This window comes from Gobio gobio, assembly GCF_949357685.1.
Source record: "Gobio gobio genome assembly, chromosome: 8".
Taxonomy (NCBI): Eukaryota; Metazoa; Chordata; class Actinopteri; order Cypriniformes; family Gobionidae; genus Gobio; species Gobio gobio.
In genome coordinates, this window is record NC_137114.1 from 23,739,796 (window position 1) to 23,763,240 (window position 23,445).

The 23,445-nt window shown below is 37.2% G+C and overlaps 2 protein-coding genes across 2 annotated transcripts in view; one reads left to right on the forward strand and one right to left on the reverse strand.

Annotated features, from left to right (window-relative positions):
• The first annotated feature begins 131 nt into the window (after nucleotides 1-131).
• bloc1s3 (biogenesis of lysosomal organelles complex-1, subunit 3) lies at nucleotides 132-2,685 on the forward strand. The gene is made up of 2 exons (XM_079823184.1): nucleotides 132-184; nucleotides 1,414-2,685. The coding sequence occupies exon 2, from the start codon at nucleotides 1,424-1,426 to the stop codon at nucleotides 2,015-2,017; it is 594 nt and encodes a 197-aa protein (XP_079679310.1). The 5' UTR covers nucleotides 132-184; nucleotides 1,414-1,423; the 3' UTR covers nucleotides 2,018-2,685.
• Nucleotides 2,686-3,677: 992 nt separating this feature from the next.
• The window catches only part of sesn3 (sestrin 3), a 23,514-nt gene continuing 3,746 nt past the window's right edge, over nucleotides 3,678-23,445 (reverse strand). The window contains exons 2-10 of the mRNA XM_079823714.1: nucleotides 14,341-14,406; nucleotides 13,245-13,421; nucleotides 12,976-13,158; nucleotides 10,551-10,799; nucleotides 9,396-9,528; nucleotides 6,895-7,013; nucleotides 6,619-6,809; nucleotides 5,443-5,587; nucleotides 3,678-5,354 (exon numbers count right to left, since the gene is read on the reverse strand). Of these exons, the coding sequence (XP_079679840.1) occupies nucleotides 5,268-5,354; nucleotides 5,443-5,587; nucleotides 6,619-6,809; nucleotides 6,895-7,013; nucleotides 9,396-9,528; nucleotides 10,551-10,799; nucleotides 12,976-13,158; nucleotides 13,245-13,421; nucleotides 14,341-14,406 (1,350 nt within the window). The 3' untranslated portion in view covers nucleotides 3,678-5,267. The remainder of the gene's footprint in view (nucleotides 5,355-5,442; nucleotides 5,588-6,618; nucleotides 6,810-6,894; nucleotides 7,014-9,395; nucleotides 9,529-10,550; nucleotides 10,800-12,975; nucleotides 13,159-13,244; nucleotides 13,422-14,340; nucleotides 14,407-23,445) is intronic.

Consider the following 23,445-nt stretch of genomic DNA (forward strand, 5'->3'; position numbering starts at 1 on the left):
ATTTTATTTTATTTTATTTTATCATTTTAAATTCTTTGGGACCTTTATTTTGAATTCGTACACACCTCTCGATTCTGATGGACTTTTATTTTAAAATCCTTTAATCCTCTGATGCTTCCTGCTTCGAGTTGGTTTCTCGTGACAAATCTTATGACATTTGGATTGTGGATACAAACACCAGCAGGTTAGAAAAAGACACACATTTGATTTTAATCGCTTTTTTACTACAACTACTGTGCAAAATTAGTATCAAAACATACGCGTTTATACAATATCCTCATTATTCAACTAAAAAGTGTATTACAGCAAAACGTAAATGCGTATTGTATTAACTGGTAGCCTAAATAGCATTTATGGACATTTGTCATGGAATTGATACGATATTCATTGAAGTACTGTAACTTTAGAATACAGTTTTAAATGTATGTAGTGTATATAAAAATGGTAATCATTCAATGTCATGGTAGGAGAGCGGGGCACAACCTAACGCTTTTTGTGTCTCAGTTTGTGAAAATCCACTTGGGGTTCAGAGTATTTATTTTTCCCCACATGAATTTCACACATGTCTAGTACAATTATGTGGGGGTTTTTTTATTAATACGGTGTATACTTTTTTCTTGATTTAACCTGAAAGAATGGAAGTGAAATGTGACAACATGCCCCATAGGTGGGGTACATTGTAACTTTTGAGGGGTACATTGTGACATGACTGAATGACAGCTTAAAATGATATAATAAAAAAAAATACCCAAGACAAACTAAAATATTTTGTCAATAAAATACAATGATTAACTTTTTAAAATAAAATAATGGCATTTTTTAATCATTAAAAATATAAGATTTGTTTTGTTTGACAACAAACACACCGCAGAACACAGCTTTAAGGCATATTTAAAAACAATAATAATGAATCATTTCTGAACATTGACTCTCAGTCATTATTCACCCATTTCTCATGGTTTCTCAAAAGAATTCATAAAAGTATAGAATATAAAAGCATAGTTGTAATAGCGGTTCATTGTAACGCAGTCTTACTTACAACACACCCCATCTGCTTGTGTCTTCTGCTGGTTAGATCAGCATTAAATAACTATCTCAACTCTTAAATAGCAGATATAAGATTAAATCAACACAAAAAACAGAGATGGAAAATTATCTGAAGTAAGAAATTTACTTTTGCTATTGTTAAAAAAATTTTCAGTGATATCCTCCAAAGGTTTTTTAATTTTGGCGCAAGTTTCGTCATCCTGGCATGTGTGGAAAGTTGCATGCGTGTTACAACTAACCCTGTGTTAGGATGTGCCCCGCGCTCCCCTATACATTAAAATACCATGCTGTTACCATGACTATACAATGGTACTTTTTTTTTTGTCAAGCTTATTGAGTAATCAACTGATTTAACGCATCTTCCAGGTGTGCAATCATGGCAAGCAACAAATTCCAAATCGTGGTACAGGGAGAAGCATCGGAGACGGATTCGGATGATGAAGTGTACCTCACCTCTGCCCCTCCTGTCCATCCATCATCCTCATCCTCATCAGGTATGAAGGTGGCAGGAGAGGCGTCCGAGACCGACAGCGAGGATGAGGAGGAGCGAGCGCCCAGACTGGCCTCCGAAAGCCAACAACAGATGCTCCGCAAAGATCTGCCTCCTCTCATCGTGATCAGAAACACCCCTGCTCCAGTGTGCGGACAGGAGGACAGAGCGTCGCCGGTGTCCAGACCTGATTCGGGTCGCTTTAACTCGTTACTCCAGCAGAAACTGCAGGAGAGCAATGCACGATTGTGCACTGACATCAATCAGAGCCTGAAACAGGTGTATCAGAACGCTGCCAGGGACATAAGACAGGCCACCACTCATCTGAACAACTCTCAGACAGGCATCATCAACGCGTCCCACAGCATTAGACTCATACTAGAGGACCTGAAGTCGGTGTCTGAGAAGATCGACATCATTACGAGCTGTCATCTGCTGCCGGACATCACCATGCCAAACCCTGTGTCTGGACAATCCTAATCAAATGTTTGAGAGAGACAGCTGCGAGTACTTTAAATGACATGTTGCATATTTGTAAATGTGGGCCTGTTGAAGGTCCAATATAAGTGAAATCTTGGATAGATTTGAGTGATTTTCTTGTATGCTACATGAAGCGTGAAATGTGTCAGTAGCCTAGTCATTGACCAACATGGTCATGATTATCAGTGATCATCCAAATTAATAACATGGAACTTAGCTTGGGAGGATTTGCTGAGTGCACTAATGAAGAAATAGAGAATATATCAGTTAAAAAAAAAGTCTGTTCTTTCTTCTTTTTTAACATATAGGTTGAAATTTACATTAACGTATAAAGGAAAGTCTATGATTAGGGAATGAACTCAGCATTTCTTTATTTGATCTTTTAGTTCATGTTAAAAATATAATTTCACTATTATTATTATTATTGAAATAATAAATAATGCAGGTCATAAACTGTTTGTTGCAATATAATGATAATAATTATATTAAATTTAGCATTTATTTTACATATAGGTTGGATTTTATATCAATGTATAAAGGAAAGTATATATTTAGGGCTTGTAACTAGTCACCATTTCTTTATATTTGTATTTTAGGTTCACAATTTTTAGTCACCTTTTGGCTTTTATACAGTTTACTTTCACTTGTAATAAATAATATTTTAATTATATTATTATAACTACAATTTTTATTATTAAATTATTACTAAATATTATATTATTCAATATTTCAGGACATAAAAACTGCATACCGTATATTTAACGTTACACTGAAGGGCACACCTGTTACGTTTGTCAACTATGAATTTAAAGGGTTAGTTCACGCAAAAAATTAAATAATGTCATTTATTCCTCACCTTCATGCCGTTCCACACCTGTAAGACCTCCGTTCATCTTCGGAACGCAAATGAAGATATTTTTGTTGAAATCCGAAAGCTCATTGAGGCCTGCATCGCCAGCAATGACATTTCCTCTCTCAAGATCCATTAACGTACTGCAATAAAAAACATATTTAAATCAGTCCATGTGAATACAGTGGTTCAATATTAATATTATAGAGCGACGAGAATATTTTTCGTGCGCCAAAAAAAAAAAACGAAATAACGAATTGCATAGTGATAACCGCTTTCAAAACAATGCTTCATGAAGCTTCTGAGCATATCGAATCAGCGAGTCGATTCAGTGGATCGGAGCGCCAAAGTTCAGTGATTTCAGCAGTTTGACACGCGATATGAATCACGATTCGACTCGCTGATTCGTTTCCGTCTGAAGCTTTATGAAGCATTGTTTTGAAAGCGGTTATCACTATGTAAGTCGTTATTTCTTTTTTTTTGGCGCACGAAAAATATTCTCGTCGTTTAATAATATTAATATTGAACCACTGTACTCACACGGACTGATTTAAATATGTATTTAGTACGTTAATGGATCTTGAGAGAGGAAATGTCATTGCTGGCGATGCAGGCCTCACTGAGCTTTCGGATTTCTTACGGGTGTGGAACGGCATGAGGGTGAGGAATACATTACATTATTTTCATTTTTGGGTGACTAACCCTTTAATTTGTTTCCACCTGCTGCATATTATGCAACAGTTTAGATACTTATTTAGCCATGAAATCATCACCCCAAAAAATCAGTCTGCCACAAAACACTCATAGTCTGAATTTGTTTAGAAACTTTATTTAAACATACAGGTCTGTGATTGGAGAGAAGTTTCAGTGCTGCCATTTTGGAAATGTATACATTTATTATGAGTGGAGAACATGAACGCTTCATAGCACCACCTTGATCGGAATAAACACAATGCAACAGACATGTATGCCCATTTTCAAAGAACTTTTTCCATTAAATCTGCTGCATACACTTTGAAACACCGACAGCTAAGTTTGAAAGGCACTTCGATGACAGTTTTACCTACTCCAGTTATACATTTGTAACAATCTCTGGTGTACCTATGACTAAATCATAACCTGTGTTTCTAAACATGAGTAAGGCACTGTCCATAAGATTGGCAACACTTAGTCTCGTTCTATAAAGCTTATCTTTTAACTATACATTTATTTTCAGACACAATTTTTTTAAAAGGACACTGATGCTGCACCTTGATTAGAGTTGTGCAAATATGAAACAATGATTCTTAAAGCGATATAAATAAACCTTTGAGAAATGCTTTGATGGACCGTAATGATCACATCAATAGTATCAAAAGAAGTTAGTTTTCAGATGCTCCCTACAGGCAATCCTGCACATAACACTCACACACACACACACACACACACAAGAAACTCTTGAGTTTTCTTTCACAGAGGCACACCAGTGCAAAGAGACACGCAACAGATGTGCAAACACTTTGTCCTACGCAGACAGACAATTAGAAATAAAACACGCTACATGTTAAACCTCACACATACAGACATAAAGTCACAAGATGTGATTAGTAGAGCTATTGCAGGTGGCAGTAACATAACAATTAATGCTATCTAAAATATAAAACTGAAATTGAAAGGAAATAGTAAAGGACTGATAGTACAGTAATAATGCTACAAAAGCCTTAGTTTCCAGGTAAACAACTAAACCAAACTAAATTGATCTGAAAAAAGTCCAGAAACAATTTGCCAAAAAAAATCTAAACAATACATTCATTATGAAATAAAAAAAGATACATGAAAGAATGAAAAAAGGCACAGGGGTTTAAAAAAAGGGGGGGGAAATTCTCACATTCTGTTATTGTCATTTATGATATTACAAAAAGAAAACGGTATTCTGTTCCAAAACACAGTTTTTCTCAAATGTGCAAAAAAGAAAAAAATGACAACTTCCTGTTTCAAAACTATGAACTCAGTCCTCCAGTATTTCAGCTTACAGTATAATTGAGATTTCAGTGAGAAAGTATTGCACGTTAAAATGTGATTTGTCAAGTCATGATGCCATAAATGATGTTGTCTGATTGATCAGGTCAAGTCCAAGGGGATTTGTCTGACCATTGAGGATTACATTTGAATCCAGAAAAAGTAATCACCGCCCACCCACAATTCTTGATGACGAATGATTTGAACATGCCTTTAGATTGCAATTGTAAATGTCCTTCATTTAGTTATCGAGTTATCCAAGAAAAGTTATACACAATTTAGGACACAATTGTAAGAATTCAAAGAAAGAAAAAAAATTGGTAAAATTTTAGGCATACTCTCTGATCGTATTGTGGGTGAGCTTCGATTGGTCAGGTCACCCAAAAGATGAAGTCTGATTGGTCAGGTCATATAATGAGTGATGGCTCTCAAAGCATAGAGCAGCTCTGCCTGCATTCGAGCCTCCATAAGAAGCAAATTCACATGAACCTGGATAAAGAACAGAAAGGTAGAATGTCAGCATATTCAGAACAAAATGAATGCTTAAAAAAATATATCGCATGATAAAATGTCTTACCTTCTCGGAGTGTCTGAACTGGTGCCAGTAGCTCTCGTACATGCGGCGAGTGGTTCGCTCTGGATAACACGTCACATTTTTGATGTAAACCTTCAGACTGCACTCCAACAACTGATTCACCTCGCCGTAGTCGTAGTCGTCGTATCTGCAGACGCACAGTATGAAAACACGTGTTCATCTTTCAATACTAGGCAGTAAAGGGCTGGACTCCTGGTTGTACTGTGCTAGTACACTAGGGGGCGCTATGGGCATACATACTGTACACTATGATTACTTTCTGTATGCATTCTGTGACACCCAGATGACCTACTACAGTTGCCAAAATGTGCAGTATACAATAGAGCACACCATTGTTGTTATTGTTAAAAATTGTTTTCTGTTAATTGAAATTAGATGAAAAACTAGAACAATTTGAACTTTTCAACTAACTTGAAATAAAGTTTAAAGTTGGAGTACTTAAAGGCAGAATATGTAAGATTTTTAGATTAAAATATCCCAAAACCACTAGAACAATGTTATATATTTTGTTGACTTGTGTACCTGCAGTATCCCAAATGTTTCCAAGAATGTTTAAATCCAGAGAAATAAGTAATTTTAAGCAGGACACTGACCGTGTCTGTGCGTCACCTATCAGTGATATACCCGCGTTACCCTCGGTTTCCAGTTTTATTTTGTAGAAACCACACCAAAAACGCTTTAATATATTATGTGTTTTATTAGACAGGCGAGCAACTGTTTGGAGACATTAATAGACAGGAAACGAATCATTGTTATAGCTCAACACAGTTAGTCTTATTGTTTAAATCTCGTTTTCTTGATCTAGTACCATGTTTTACCATCCCTAATATTGATCTAGCTCACTGCAGTGTGCAACAAGTGTCTCATAGCAGCCGCCGAGCAAACACACTGAGTAGCATTATAACATAACTTTCAACACACTCAAATAATGTATCTAATATGATTAAACAGCTCTGCGTTACTCCACATACGCATGAGCGGAAGAAGCTCAAGTGGTCATCTGCGGCATAATAAAAGTTTGGCGTGCCATCAAGTTACGTCTTTGTTTGAAACAAGCGACCTCTAGCTGCGATAATTACATATTGTGGCTTTAAATGACTTAAAACAGAAAAATAATAGAATGTAATATGATCGCTAATTACACACTCATGGACGTACCTGATGCCGTACATACAGTGGACGTAGTTGAAGAGAGCCCTGCGCAGCATGCTGGTGTCCACCCCCTCGTGACTGGCCATGTTGTAATAGGTCAGATCACATGCCGTTCTGAACTTATCATCCAACAGGTGACCAATGTCAGAGTATAGCCTGTTCACCAGAGAGAAACCATGATCCTCCCATGAGTAGTCCTATAGAGTAAACAAGATAGAATGATCAATCATTCGTTCTCAAAAATATGCTGTTTATGTGTATATGTGAGGGTAACTGTCGTACTTGTGCTTTAAATGTGGGTGGGTTGTCTTCTCCGTGTCGTGCAAAGTCCTGGTATCCAAACGACGGGTCGTCTACAAACCGAGCCACGGGAGAACGGGGCACCGCTTCCTCATCAAACCCTGAATATGCAAATCACAATATTTTAATACAAATGCGCAAAACAAAAGATTGCTAGATGCTGTTTTGTTTTCAAGCAATAGTTCATATTCATGCATGGTTTGACATCCCTGATGACATATGGCTGAGTAGATGATGACAATTTTTCATTTTGGGAATTTAATATTAATTCCCACTTTACCACATGACAGTAACAGAAAAAAAAGAGTCTAATAATGTTTTAGTTCAAACATATAATCGGTGTCCTTGTAAACTTCAGGTCTCCAAAAACGCTACTTTTCAGGAAATGGAAAAACACTGTGTTGTTAAAGTTGATATTGTGGGTTTATATGTGGTCAGACACTTGCATGTGTCATTATTTTATTAACATTTTACCAAAATCAAGCTCAAATGGAGTTATAAGGTTTTTGACCAGCGAATCATTATAACAGCCACATCTGAGGTAGTAAATGCATCGCATTTCGTTTTATTTATTTTTTCAACTTACAGGTTATAAAGTTTACTGTAGCTATTTGCCTGCACACAGGTTATTTCAAATAGTATTGGCTGTGACTCGATGACAAATGCTAGACTTAAACACTCTTCTCAGCTCCTCAAATACATAAAGCATATATATATACATATAGTGTTTCTTGAGTAAAGAAAACACTGTACTTATTCAAAGAACCAGTTCTTTATTTACCCTTGCATTGCAAACAAGCACAGATAGTCTAGTGGTTTTCAGACCTTTTTAAGAGTGACCCCTTTTTTTTCTATTGTCGCGACCCATAGGCCTACAACCATTTACATTCAAACAAGAATACTTATAGGCTATACAATGGGCCATTTGACTGTATTTTCCATTAAATCACCAGATGGCACAAAAACTTTTCCACACAACCACTTTTGATCCTTGACGCGTTCGCAGCAAAGTTGATTCTGCTCTATTTTGATCTAGCTTTAAATGGGACTCTAATTAACTGGTTAACCAACAAGAATTAATTGTTTGCTGCATGCTTAAAAATACACTACAAATATATATATATATATATATATATATATATATATATATATATATATATATATATATATATATATATATATATATATATATATATATATATATATATATATATATATATATATATATATATATATATATAAATAATTTGGAGAGAGAGAAAAAAATGGCAAGTCACGTATAAGGTAAGTCGCATTTTATTACATTCAGAAATAAATAAAGCAAAATGTTATAATGTACTACAAACATTATAAACACTACAAACACAGCTATAGGTTATTTTAGTTCCCCTCACTCCACAACAAATCCTTTAAATTTAACAGTATTCAGAACAGAACAATGAAAAAAATATAAGTAGGGAACTATAAACAAGCCAAAACAAAATAATTTGTATTTGGTGTATTTGGATGCTAAACCATTATTTATTAGATGTTTTGTACTCGCAATCATCCTCTTCACGCACAAATATGTGCTTGGAAACATCACATTCGGAGCTCACGCTGAATGGCACGATTTGTAGGCTACTATTGACTATTTAAATTGAGCTGTGTAACTTTTTACATGTTAGGTTAAGTATTTTATGTTGATAATGAACAGGCTGCGATGTCAAGTTTGCAATGCTGGAATATGTTGTGTGTGTGCGTGAAGCGCCAGCGCGATCGAACAGAGGAAACCTAAAAAATACTCCGTCATTTTGGTCATACAGATAATAAGAATAGGACATCGTTCAAAACTGCAAAGTGTTTACTTGCATTGTGTTATTGTAAAATAAAGAAAACGTGTTTTCTGTCGTCTGGGTTTCTTTTCCGTGAACTTGTTTGAGGAGCGTCACGCCTCCAGCAACTGTCGCACAGTTTTTTCTTTCTTTTTGTTAATCTGTATTAATCAAATATATTTTGCGTATTTATTGCTTTTTTATAAGCCTATAGACTATGATTTTATGAAAATGTTTTTGTTATTTTGAATGTACCTATCATCCTGGCAACCCATTTTTTAAGTCTCGCGACCCACCCGAGGGTCACGACCCAGGGTTTGAAAACCCCTAATCTAAACTGAGTGCGGCACTTTATTCAAGATTGAGACGGGGGGAGTTACGAGGTTTGACTGACAGTTTGAGGAGCCAATGGAGTTACAAGGTTTTGTCACAAGCTCCTTTAAATAATTTTCATTGGTTAAATATTTTCAAAAGCCACAGACAGATGTAAATGGTGACCAATAGTAATGAAGTATGATGAAATATGGAGATAAGAGGTTTCTGCCCGACAGCAACGATATTTCAAAGTTTCAGCCTTTATTAGCATGTAATATTGACATTATGACAGAAAATATGTAGAGCATAAATTGGAAAAGAGTACATGTGTTAAAAGTATCTTTGTTGTAATACCTGCAGACACCACCAGAAGACTCTCTTTCTTTTCTTTCTCAAAGCGAGTGAACATCTCCTCCTCTGACGCATCATCGTCTTCTCTCTCCTCCAACAATCGCTTCATTCTCTCCATCAGAGCTTCCAGCTCACTCTAAAATACACGAGAATGGAGTTTAGAAAATGAGATGCTACTTTTGTCCAAACAAATCTTGAATCACACATAGCACTGCATAAGCACAGAATATGCATAGAATTAATATGCAGATGACTGTCGTAAAACTTGTCAAGAGCACACCCTAAAATTGAAAAAGGATGTGTGAAAATGTATAACATTATAATGTAATGTATTTTATTATTTTATGATAATATATAATATATATAATTGTATATACAATATATAGTATATATTCCACATTATAAGAACTACTATTTGTTTTAGTTTTTTTGCATAGTACAATTATTTTAATGGCAATTAAGTACACACAACGTTTTCTTTATACTGTAATACATTAAATTACTGTATTACACCTAATACATTACAGAAAAGTGAATATGGGGGGAAATGTTCATTTTCTGTGCGCACACTATATAAACTTTTTTTCTTTTGACTCAGTGGTGAAATCTGAAATGTGATCTGAACATGCAAATACAAAAACAACACATGGATTAGGGATGTGCCCAAAGCTTAAATCTAAATTCGGAAAGGCACAGAAAATGAGTAATGCATCTACAGAGCCCCTAAAGGGACATGGTTAGGCTTGCTGCGGTGGTCGGTAACATTACAGTATATCAGATTTCACTGGTCACGTAAAGATAGTAAGGAGAGATGACTGACAGGACAATGGCGGAAGATTTGGTGCGCAACAGATCCTGAGCGTCATTGGCAAATATCTTATCTTATCAAATGTGTAGTCGGTACCGCCGCTCCCTATACACAGAGTACGCATGATCGCAAAGTAAAAAGCTTTCAATAGCCCACATACTATATACAATATAATTACCCAACTATATAATTGCGAGAGAACGTAAAATCATTGAAATATATTATTTCTCACATCTCATATTTTTTCCACCACCATGTCCCTTTAGAGGTTATGTATGCGTAATTTCCTTTCCAAACATATTCGGCTTCGGGCACGTCCCTAACATGGATACTTTGTAATGTTTTCCTACCCCAGTGTTAGGGTTACGGAGGGGGTTCCCGTTGGCTTGGTTGCTGTTTGTTAGGTGGCAGGTGCATAAACCCGCCATGGCTGGAGGGCAAAGGTCATCCGTGACCCCGTTGACCTCTGTGACCTCAGGGTCAGGGTTGACTCCGCTACCAAACACAAAACTAGCTAAGGCATGGAAATGAGCCAACAGTACGACAGCGTGAACCAGCTCTGCCAGAGACCAGCTGTGCTCTCCTGTCTTCACCAGAGCCTGAGAAACAAATGTGTACGATCATTAACATTTGATAGAAAACACACCACATCACATTACATTTATCTCAGAAAAGCCATTCAATGTCCATAGTTGTCCAAAGTGTCTAAGGGAGAGAAAAAAACTCTAGAGAGGGGAATTTTGTTAAACATATGCACTGTATAACATATTCATTATATTTTGACTTAACCTGTTGTCTTCATTATTTAATCTGTGTATGAATAAATCTGGCCACCATTTAAATATTTATATTTCAACAACAAATTGGAGTAGGTTTCAGGAGTTAACTACTTTAGTTTACATGAACTAAGAATGAACAATACTTCTACAGAATTTATTAATCTTAGTTAATTTCAACATTTACCAATACATTTTTTAAATCAAATGTTGTATTTGTTAACATTAGTTAATGCACTGTGAACTTACATGAACAAACAATGAACAGCTGAATATTTATCAGGGTTCGTACACATTTCTACCAATAAATTTCCATAGCGTTTCCCTGGACTTTGTTATTTATGATGATGGGAGAATTCGCACGTTTCAGTCAGAATTTAGACAGCGAGCTTGCACACTGAAAAAAACTTTCATTTCAGCGTTGACTAATCTGAACACTTCTGATTGGCCATCATGCTCGACAGAAACGCGTGTGATTGGTTATAATGCTCAACGATGCAAAAGGAAATCTGACAGATACCCCTTTTCCACCAAGGCAGTGCTAGAGCTAGATCGGAGCCAGAGCCTAGTTTCAAATCGGTTCTTTGTGTTTCCACACCCAAAGCCCCAGCTCCGAGCCAGGAAAAGTGGTTCTTAAGTAGCACCAAAACATTGTTGGGCTAGAAGTAAGAACCGATTACGTCAGGCGCTGGGGGCGGGGACAACAAGACCAACACAAACTTGAGATCCGCCATTGTTGAAATAGCAGCTAATGGAGCTAACAGCTGCTGCTCGTTTGTAATCTCTGTCTATATGACAACGAGTCCAGCGAGAGCATATATGCTTTTGATTCACTCGTGCGTTTTTTTTATATATCATACGTGGATCTGTCTGCGCAGCGCTGATGCATCTCGAACAAGCCTGGTGTGTTTGTGTTTCCCGCTGCCCAGGGTTGCCAGGTTTTCACAACAAAATCGCCCAAACGGTTCCCCGGTAAAAATCACATTTGGGGGTAAAATATGTGTTTTTTTGGCATAGTTGCCTACTAAAATTCGCATTCCCGAGGCTAAATATCACATAATTGGGGTCGCTTAAACCCGCGGACATGAAAAACAGCCCGCGGCAAAACCGCAGACTTGGCAACACTGCTGCTGCCTCGCTAGCGTTGCTGAGAGAGATGAGTGACGTATACAGTGACGTAAGACATGGCTCTGTTGTGGCTCTCAGCATGTGGAAAAGCAAACGGTTCTTAGAAGGCTCCTCAGTCGAACCAACTATGAACTGGGACTAGCTCTGGCTCTGAACTAGCTCTAGCACTGCCTTGGTGGAAAAGGGGTAAGAATGCGGCAGTCGGGTGCATCGAAGGGACAAAGTATGTTTAACCAATATTATCACTTAAACATATATTCTATTACATAAATATTTTGAAACAAATTTCCATGACTTTTCCCTAAACGTTCTGGTATTGTTACTTTTCCAAAACTTTTCCAGGCCTGGAAATTGCTATTTTAAAATCCATGATTTTTCCAGGTTTTTCATGACCGTACAAACCCTGATTTATTAACTAATATTAAAAAAAGAATAATAAATACTGTAACAAATGTATTGCTCTTTGTTAGTTCAAGTTAGTTAATACATTAGCTAATTATAACTAATAAGACCTTATTGTAAATAATAATAATTATATAAAAAAATGTTATTATAAAAACAATTTAAATGTTTACATTCAACTCATATTATTCTTATTGGAGTGTTACATTTGATTAATTAATTGATTATTAAATATACTTTTTTGGGCTAAATTAAAACTAGTTTTAGTGTAATTTAATCATTTCAGTGCATCACTATTTGATTGCACAAAGAATTTAATACAAAAAGCTTTTAACAAGATATATAAGATATACAAGATATTTGGATGCCACCCTCTGAATTAAACATGCGTGTAGTGACGTCATGTGACAACAAATGTAGTGTTTTGCACTAGAATACGGAGCAATGAACAAGATCACTAGTGTGTTACCTGTATATGTTGCTTTGTAATGAGCCAGGGTCTGTGCGCAAGGATCTTGTTAATCTCGTTGAGGTTGCGAAGTCGTTGCGGGCAGAACTCCAGACCTCTCAGCCAATCAGAACACACGCCTATCTGCTCGAACTCCTGCACGTGATGACACACCAGCGTGTAACACTGATGCCGCGCTGCAGCCTGGAAAATGCGGGGAGAAAAACACTCATAAAACTATTCCAGTTGAATTAAGTCTCCCTTGAAATTGTTTCTGTGCACGTTTGTACCATTATAGCGATATAATGTCTGTAGTGGAGTGGTAGGGGGCCGTCCATCCTCAAGAGGTAATAGTGGCAGCGCAGGAAGGCTTGCAGATAATGAGGGTGGAGCCCCATCACCTGCGTCAGGTTGTCCACGCGGCCGCTGAACTCTTCGTCTAAGAACATCACTGTGGGTCCTATGATCTGGGGTTGAGAATCAGAGAGGGCGATCATGGGACATTTCACAACAGTACCAAATAAAAGTAATGGTCAGATGGTAATACAAATGAAATATGTGGAGTAGAGAACTAAAGTCTGTCCGATTTTGTGAGAAGGCACTAACGTGCGATGCTATGAATCAGAGCCAAGAAAGATTTGAACTCTGGCTCAGGTTCATCTTAATTTAACGAAGTGAGGACAGATGCTATAATTCAATTTACAATCCAAATACACTTTCTTAGATCTCCCGGCACGCTTAACTCGGATTCAGTGAAAATCATCTGAACTGGCTGAACTCAAAACAAAAATGAAATGAACACCAGCTGACCCCGATTACAGTATCTGAGTTGGTTGAACTCGGATTGTGTGAGAGAAGAGAGAAAAAGTGGTAATACTGTGGCATATGCTATGGTACTGAATGAACCATATGAATCATGAACCATTCAAAATAATTAATTTACAATAATAATTAATGCTTTTATTTAGCAATGCATTAAATTGTTAATGTTACAAAATACATTTTACTGAACTTTTTACTGAAAGCACCCTGAAACAAATGTATAACCTATATTAACAGAAATATTAAGCAGCACAATTGGCAAATCAGCATATTATAATGATTTTTGAAGTAATCACAGATATAAATGTCATTTTAAAATATATTAAAATAGAAAACAGTTTGTTAAAATTTAAAAAATATTTCACAATATTACTGTTAATATTGTATTTGTAATTAAATAAATGCAGCCTTGGTAAAATACTTCTTTCAAAAATATAAAAAGAACCTAACCCTAAAAATTTGAATGGTAGCATATTTCAAAGAAGATCATGGTATATGTCCAAAAAATCATGGTGTAACCATTGTACCTCTTCAAAGAAACGTTATAATATTTTTTTTTATTACCTCATTTTCTGGAATAAATGAGCTTGGTCCCGTTGATATGTGTCTCGACATCTTCCTTCCCTTTTCCTGAGGAACAACAAGAACAGTTATGATGAATATGATGAAAATATCCTGACAATATGATTAAATTAATATTTTTTTACCGAACTGTGTATTTTTATGATAAAATACCTCCTCCAATTTTAGGTTAATATGCAGAGACAATTATAAGTAAGCCATCTGTAGCTTGATTCAGCACAGCAACAGTTTGGGGGCGGGTCTCTGTTTATTCAACCAGTGGCAGGCAGGACTTGTTTGAAAGCAGTCATTATTTTAGAGACACTATTACTGCCTTTGAAATTGTCTAAAGCTTGTGATACATTGTTCAATTTTAGCAGTTCTATAAGATCATTACAAATCACACTGTGCGACATGGATCTATTAAACTTGGGTACGACATGCATGTATACTGTACAGTGATGACGTTTCTATAGAAGATTAAAACGTCATCAGCATGCGCTAGTGGTAAACAAAAAGACCATGATGAATCACACTTTGGTAGTTGTAGTATTTATGTGTGTAGTATTTATGGGCGAAAGAGGAAGGGAAAAGAGCTTGAGGTAAGCATTTTTAAGTTTTAGCGGCATGCCGCGACTCGCATTGATTTCATGTCGCCATTTTATTGGCTGGTCAGTAGACATAGGTCGTAGCAGCAAACACGTTGGCTGCGTCCGAAATCTGGAAAATGCTGCCTTCAGAGGACACATTTCAAAGCACGTCCGAATCTAATGTTAGCTTCACTTCCTGTCTCCTAAAATACCTTCATCTGATCGATTTTTGAAGGCAGCATATTTGTATCCTTCGCTGCCTTTGATATCCCACAATCCTGTGCTTTCCATTCTCTGACAGTTTTGAGCTGGAAAAAAGATGGCGTCCAAAAGTTGCATTTGCTGGTCAGTTTGTGTGTGTAAATGTACGTTTTTTTTACCAACATTTTCTACTTCTGATGTAATTTCTAGTGAGAAATTACTAATGTTGTAATTCAATATTTGTTTAGTTCTCACCAAAGCTCTCTCTATTTTGCTGTAGATCATTAAACGGTTACACTGCCTAAGAAGTCTGTTCGAAATTAGTTTCGTGAGGTGCCTTTATACACAAACGCTGCCTTACAAGCCATTGTCTGATAAGGCAGCGAGGCAATGAGTCAGCTGCCTAGGTTTTCGGACGCAGCCACTGTGCAGTGATCATGCTGAATTTCTGACACTGTCAGAAAATTATCGTAGGCTATCTTTGGTCGCAAGACCGTGACAACGGCCGTCTTTGAACCTATCTCACTGCACGACATGGGACCAATGATAAGGAGCCACGATCACAGAAATAGTCACGATTGTTTCACAGTGGCAATCTTTCATCTGGGACAGCCGAAAATCGTGCAGTGATTCCTGGGCTTAACAAACATAAAGTGAAGGAAGTTCCTAGATAGATAATGTGATAAAAGTATTTAATAGTGTGTTTAATGTATATATTTTAAAGGGCACAACATTGACTTTTCAGGTCGATTTTGAGTCTCCCTGCTTGGGTTTATTTTGAAAGTCTCTCCCAGTCTTTTGTTCCAGTTACAGTGAACGGTAAGGAGTTCCACGAAAGCTGTGTTTGTGTTTTATCTATGTGTGTGTGTGTGTGTGTTCGCTAAACTGGCTATAATGCCAAGGGTGTAAGGGTCACTTCAGTTCAGTGGCCCAAGGCCTGGACACACCAAATCTCTTTCCCTGTCATTCTCACCCTCCTTTGCACTTTATCTATCCTTCCTTCCTTCTCTTCATGGTTTGTGTTTGTTCAGGATATCCCACCCCTTACTCCTAACCACCACAAATACACAAACGGTGTTGTATTTGCGGTCAAGAGTGTTTTGCCTCCACTCTGCGGCCTTGATGTAAACCTGTGCTGTTTATAAAACACTAACCTAGAACTACCAAGATTCTGCACACCCAAACACACATTTTAGCACTAAATCCGATGCACAAGGTGCTCAAACATTTGGTTTTCTCTCTACTTGCAGTCAAGTTGTTTTTCCAAGGATGCCAAAACTGTGAGAGGAAAGATTGAGCAACACAAAGACAAGGAGAGTTTTGTTTTGGGGCTTGTTGGATTCTTACATCCACTGCTCTGTTGAAAGAGTACAAGACTCAATATATAAAATAAAGAGAGTAAATAGACTGTGCAAAGAGGGAAGAGGAAGAAAATACAGTAAAGGCTTTTGAAACCAACTCAACTGAAACACATTCACAGTGTATGCACACCATTGTTGTTATTGTTAACTTAAACTAAATATATATATATATATATAAAAATAGTTCAGTAGTATACATTTTAATTAAGCAAAGGACATGAGTCCTTATTGTGCGAGTGTATTTTTCTAAAGTACTATTCATCACAAAAAGAAGCCTTTCTTTCATCTGTGCTACATAATAATCAAAGTCAAACATATAAAGCAAGAGAGAACGGATACTAATTTGTTTTATGTGCTTAACGTAATGCTTGTGTGTATTTGCAATGAGGCTGCACTGATTGGCCATCCCGACTTGTTTGACACACACGGAAACATTGACACGGCACTGTGACCATTGTGACCTGCACCATGAAAACGCATCGCCGCTCCTGGCCAATCAAGGCGCAGCATACTATCAGCACTGATAATGCTTGAGACTGTCATTCTGTGGCACCATGGTAACGATTCTGTTGTCATGACAGCAGCATGAGTGTCCATGGATAGAGGCAGCGTCTTCCTAAAACAGTCTGGGACAGTGTCCAGAATTTTTTTTTTTTTTTAAATCTCTAAGAATAACAAGAAAGTTACTCAAAAAAATAAAATTAGGAGGGATGTAAAAGGGCTGAGAAAAAAAGTAACGTCTGAAATTTTAATCTACGCATATGAATACATTTGAGTAAATATCAATAACAAATATTGAAAGGCTACTGACAGAACCAAGTATCAATTTATGATAACAAAAATGTCATATATAGCATCAGATTATGCTTTCAATTAAAGTGTAGAAATAACTGCTTTGGTGTTTGGCATTAGATTTAAGAACTTGAGGCCTTACAAAAGTTGACCATAGTAAGCCAAATACTATAATTTTACTTTTACTAATGTCTTTTTGTCATCTTTTTTAAAAGAAATGAAATGTACTAACAACACTAACAAACTTTAGTGACTAGTATTTTGTCGTAAATTATGAGCACCTTTTTTTTCTTTTACCATCAAGGCCGTCACACCAAGAACAATAACTATAACGATAACTATATTAGCATCCACTCCACACCAACGGACAATATTGTTCAGTTTATTATAAGCACGTGCTGCAGTTTTGTGGTCTGCCGCTTTAAAGGGGTCATGAACTGAGAAATCAAATGTCCTTGAGCTTTTGACATATACGAGGTCATCGTGCTATGATTTCTGATGTAATGATTCATGTACAGTCAGATGTTCTTTGTCTATGTGTCAGTAAATCAAACCAGGCAGTGACTAAAAAGTCAACTTCACATTGTTTCTCTCAGTATGGTGAATATAATCTGTTATTTAAACTGTGATTAAATTATATATAGAACGCGATCAAAGAACGCTCCCTTTACAATCCCTGGAGCTGTTAATCAAACAGCGCAAGTTTATCAGTGACTGAGTGCTGGACTCGTGTTATAATCAACAAATCTCTTATTTACATTGTGTTTGCACTGTTAGTTATGATGTTAGTGTGCAGAAATCGAGTTGAAAAGATCACTGCATTCATGCGCTCAACATGTGTGTGATCGGCTACAATGCTCATCACTGCAACCAATCCCACGATCTAAATACAATGCTATAATCAACACTTATCATGATTAGTTAACCTTGAGAGCTGTAATAGTACAAACATGCTAAATGTTTTTGAGAGAGTTCCGCATGTAATACTAGCGGTTTCATATGCAAAGATGTTAGCCAATCACAGCAGTGGGCGTTTACACTGAAGTGTCACAGCAGCCAATCACAGCAGTGGGCGTTTACACTGAAGTCTCACAGCAGCCAATCACAGCAGTGGGCGTTTACACTGAAGTGTCACAGCAGCCAATCACAGCAGTGGGCGTTTACACTGAAGTCCCACAGCAGACACGCCCCTTCAAACAGAGTGTTTAAATCAGAGGGCTGAATCAGGGTAGGAAATATGGCTTTTATTTCTAAATTATTTAAATTCTTGGTGTACAAATCACACTAACATTATAATTGCACCACAGGAAACATTATAAAATAAAACAATGCAGTTCATGACCCTTTTAAATGCTCAAGCTCGTTACAGCAGGATGAATTCTGATTGGCTCTCTCAATGTTTTTATTGTTCATCAGCAGTCCTGAAAATGATTCCAACAATATCGTTCCTCTGTGTCATTGTTAAATTTGTGATGTGGACGTTTTGTGAACAACTCTTTTATATTTAGTAGAAGGATTTTTAGAACTATATCTTTACCGTTAACGTTAGTTGTAATTTGGCTGCACAATGTTACTTTCATAGTATTACAACTTTAAATACTATAACAAGCACGGTACTAGGCTTTCATGGCTTGAACTATTTTTTTCAAGGTTACATAAAACCCACTATTCTGCAAATCTAAGGTTACCACCCACCCAAACAATTTTAATTTGGTTATAAAGTGTGGTTTTTATGGTTGCACTGTACGTACAGGTCATTTCATTAAAAAGAAGGCGTCAAACAGCCACTCCTTGATCTACTTAAGTCTGTTAAAAATGCTCAAATGGACTCTGGATTACAGTGGAGGTGTCTGAACAGTCAGTGCTCTCGCCCGTAGACATGTCGGGTTTTATGTATTAAAGGATGCTATTGTTCCAGCACTCTGCTTTTGCCCAGTCAAGCTTTTGAATCAAAATGGCTGTCCAGGAATCTTATATGCTTCCTTCCCTTCCAGGACCTGGCGCTCTGCCTTCAGCCGAAGATGCGAGAAGTGTAAGTGTTGTTCTAAAGGAAAAGTGGGTCTGCCAGAGCCTGATTGTGTCGTCTATGTTCTGGGGGAAAGTGCAGAAATCTTTGTCTCTATGACAGTATAGGTATGTGTAGAAAAAAAAGCACACACAAAAAAAACACACCAATACAGTACTTACATAAGTCCGCTTTGTGCTCAGTTTAAACAAATGAGGCCTACCCTGACTGAGTTTGAAGAGAGACACATAAAATGACTACATGGATAAAATATGGAAGAGGGAGAAAGAGAGCGAGAGAGTTGTGTGATGTAACATTCTGGCACACCAGGCCACTAATGAGTCTCCATCCAGATATGTTAACAATATTCAGCATCATATTCAGCGTCTCAGTGAGGATTAGGATTGGGTTTGCTCTCCAGTGAAGTTTTAATGAGAGAATGGAGGGTTATTATGGAGCGGTTTGCTGGGGATTACTTAGCATGGTAAGATCAAGGATAAATTTAATTGAGGGTGATGTGTAATTTGTAGTGAAATACAGGTATTAATAATAGAGCATTCAGAATGTGTTTTAGAGTAAACCAATGAAAGCATTTTTGTTATAGTTGAAATCAAATCAAATATAAATATTATGAAAAACATACACTTAAAGGCACAGTGTGTATGTTTCACCGCTAGAGGTCACTTATGCAAAACAAAAGCGCAGCTTGATTACGGCGTGAAAGAGCGTGGATTAATATTAAAATACATTGAATGATTGAGAAAGCTTTCTCTGATTATGCTATGTTAGCCACTTGACAAAATAGTGCTGTCTCTGAGGCATGGTAAAAATATTACTCGCGGTGAATCAAGAAAACAAGTGATTCAAACAATAAGACTAACCGTGTTGAGCTATTTAACAATGATTTGTTTTCTGTCAATGAATGTCTCCAAACAGTTGCTTGTCTGTCTAATAAAACACATAATTATATTAAAGCGTCTTTGGTGTTTCTACGGAAATCAAGGGTAGTGAGGATATGAAATCACTGATAGGCGACGCACAGACACACTCCGTGTCCTGGTTAAAATTGCTTATTTCTCTGGATTTAAATATTCTTGGAAACATTTGGGATAATGCAAGTACACAAGTCAACAAAAATATATAACACTGTTCTAGTGGTTGTTGGATATTTGAATCTAAAAATCTTACATATTGTGCCTTTAAAAAACATAGAAATGTTAACATTTTTGGCAACAAACTAATAAAACAAGAAAATACTCGAATGAAATACTAAAATTACTGAAACTAATACTGATATAAACAAATGAAAGCTAAACAAAAATATTTAAAAATAATTATAATGAAAATGACAAAATCTAAAATTCAAATAAAAGCATAATATATCAAATAAAAGCTAATTCAAAAATACTAATAAATACTATTATAATAAATAAATAATACTAAAACAACACTGTTCCCAATACTGTAGCACAAAATTGTGCTGGATGAGTTACATGCCAAAGATTGATATTTTTTTCTAAGAATAGCATTTATTTAAATTCAACCTAATATAAAATGATTGTGGATTATTGTACGTAGGGATGAAACGATTACCGGTTTCACGATAAACCACGATAAAATTTAGTGACGGTTAGTAATATCGTTTAAAATTTAATTATCATTAAAACCGCGTGTGATTATCACGATTTTGAAAACTCGCGGTAAATCCTGTCCAGTCAGCGTCAGTCTGGCGCAGGCGCAGCGCTGTTTTTGAATGAGAAGAAATGGCAGTGACAGCACTCGGGAGATTTTTCAGACTTCTAAAAGGACCAAATCTGAGGTGTGGTCATATTTTGGCTTTTACAAAAGTCCTGAGGGAAACTTAATCGAAGATGGTCACCCTGTCTGCAGAACATGCCAGAAGAAAGTCGCTGTAATAGGGGGAACACTTGGACTTTGGGGGGGACATGGCAAGTGGACTTTGACCTCAATACCAAAAATACGTCTGGGAAATAATAACTGGTGAAGCGAACAAACAAGTTCAGACAAGACTAGGGCGACATTAAGGGATAATATTATATCAGGGCTTGACATTAACAACCGCCATTTGCGGGTGTAACGTTATTTCGGCTGCACTAGCCACTCTGGCGGTTGGACTTATTATAGTCTTCTCAAAAGCCATCTGTTATAATCGTGTTGCGCATTATAACCACTCACACGTGTTTCTATTGAGTTTATGAATGCAATGTCTCATAATCAGAGGCGTTCAGATTAGCCGGAGTTTTGTTCAGAGTGCGCGCCGCTCACTCGCTGAAATCTACACTCAAAGCGGAGATGAACGTGCGATGTACGCAAGAGATTCACTCATCATACAGTGGTCAACTGTTTTTGTTCTATTTCAGCAGCGAGAATAGTTTCAAACAAACACAACAGAACCACAGCGCATCTGATATGACTGGCATAACGCTGGCGAATTTAGGGACCGTCTCTAAAGTTACACACAACATTGGTAACGTTATACACGTTTCAAACTTCAGCATTTGAAGAGAACGACTTTGTCATAAAACTGACTGTAAAGTGTTCATCTAGGAGTCAGGTATGATGCACACATTTTGACATTTAATAAAATAAACTGTCAAATCATATGGAAATATGGATATGCATTATTTCACTAGGATACTGTTTGGGCTCTTACACAAAACATGCAAGATTTAAAGGGGTGGTAAAACACATTCTTTTGAAGGCTTGATTGTGTTTGTGGGGTGCACTGTAACATGTGTTAATGCTTCTTTTAAAAAAAATTGCATTCTTTTTCATATATTTGACCTTTATTCTACACTGCTCTGTCTCTCCTTGTAAAACGGTCTGATGGTTTCCGGGTTGTATGAAGCCGGTCATTCTAAAATACGCAATAGGCTCAGATTGGTTAGCTGGCCCAGTGTGTTGTGATTCGCTAACCGCCTAGTGCACGTTTGTCGGAAACGCCACGCCCCTTACCTTACCGGTAGACTGTGGTTTGGTCAGTATTAGAAACAATGGCGTCAATAAAACCATCCCAATCTGAGCCCGAATCAGACCCAGAACATTTTAGTGAAGATGATGGAGCAGAACCTGTTCATTCCTCAAGAGTAAAGACTGCGGATCTATAGTGATCGCTACTGAATGGCACTTTTGTATTTTTAGAACGATTATAGCCAAATATCTGTCGCAAGAACTATTAACCCAAAACGAACACTAAACATTGGCTTTACTAGTAGCCAAATCACACACAGAACCATGTTTAGCATGCCTGTAGATAAACAATACAAAAAAGCTCTAATCAAAGAATAATTTACACTAATGCCAAGTTCGCTTTTGAGATTTTAACGTTAGTGTTTGTAACGTTAGGTGTTCGTCGGATAACGTTAAGTATGAATGAGCATTTAACAGACTGGTTTGCAGAACAGCGTTGTCATCTGTTTACTTCCTTGCTACAACGTACAATTAACCTATTACAGGAAAACACATCGATGAAAAATAAATCAGACTTACAGGTTGTGGCCCGTAAACAGCTTCTGTTTTTAAATCCATCTTTCAGGACAAGCCGTGATGCAAATCCTGCACTGAACTCGCGAAGATCGTGGAAGTTTTCCTCCGTGAAATGTGCAGCGGGAGCCCCACGCGTGTCGTGCATCCACACACTGGCAGTGTTTGTCTCGCTAAACCGCTCATGAATTGCAATGGACGAATATTGTCCATTATGTCACATTTTCCAGTCTTCTCCTCCGACCCCTGTCTGTCTCGTGCTTTATGATGGGCAGCATATATCTGCGACCTGTTCCCCTCTGTCTCAAACACACATGCATATAACATGCTGTATGTTAAATGCACTGCAACGCACCCCCGTCCCTAGGAAGGAAAGCAAGTACCCCAGGCCTGCAATCCGGATGAAAATAACAGCGTTTCGTCGGCATTGCAGCAACACCACTCCAGCCTATACCACTATACCACAACAACAGCGATACAAAATTGCCTCACCAACCATATAATATTGGCGGAGGAGGGGTTTATGTAAATATTGAGGCTGGTGATGTCACCAACCCTGGAGGAATGTCTGTAGTCGCCTAGCGGCCGTTTGCTGTAGTCCTTAGAAATGGATTTCTTTAAAAGCAAATATCTCCCTTTGCTTTAAACTTTGAAC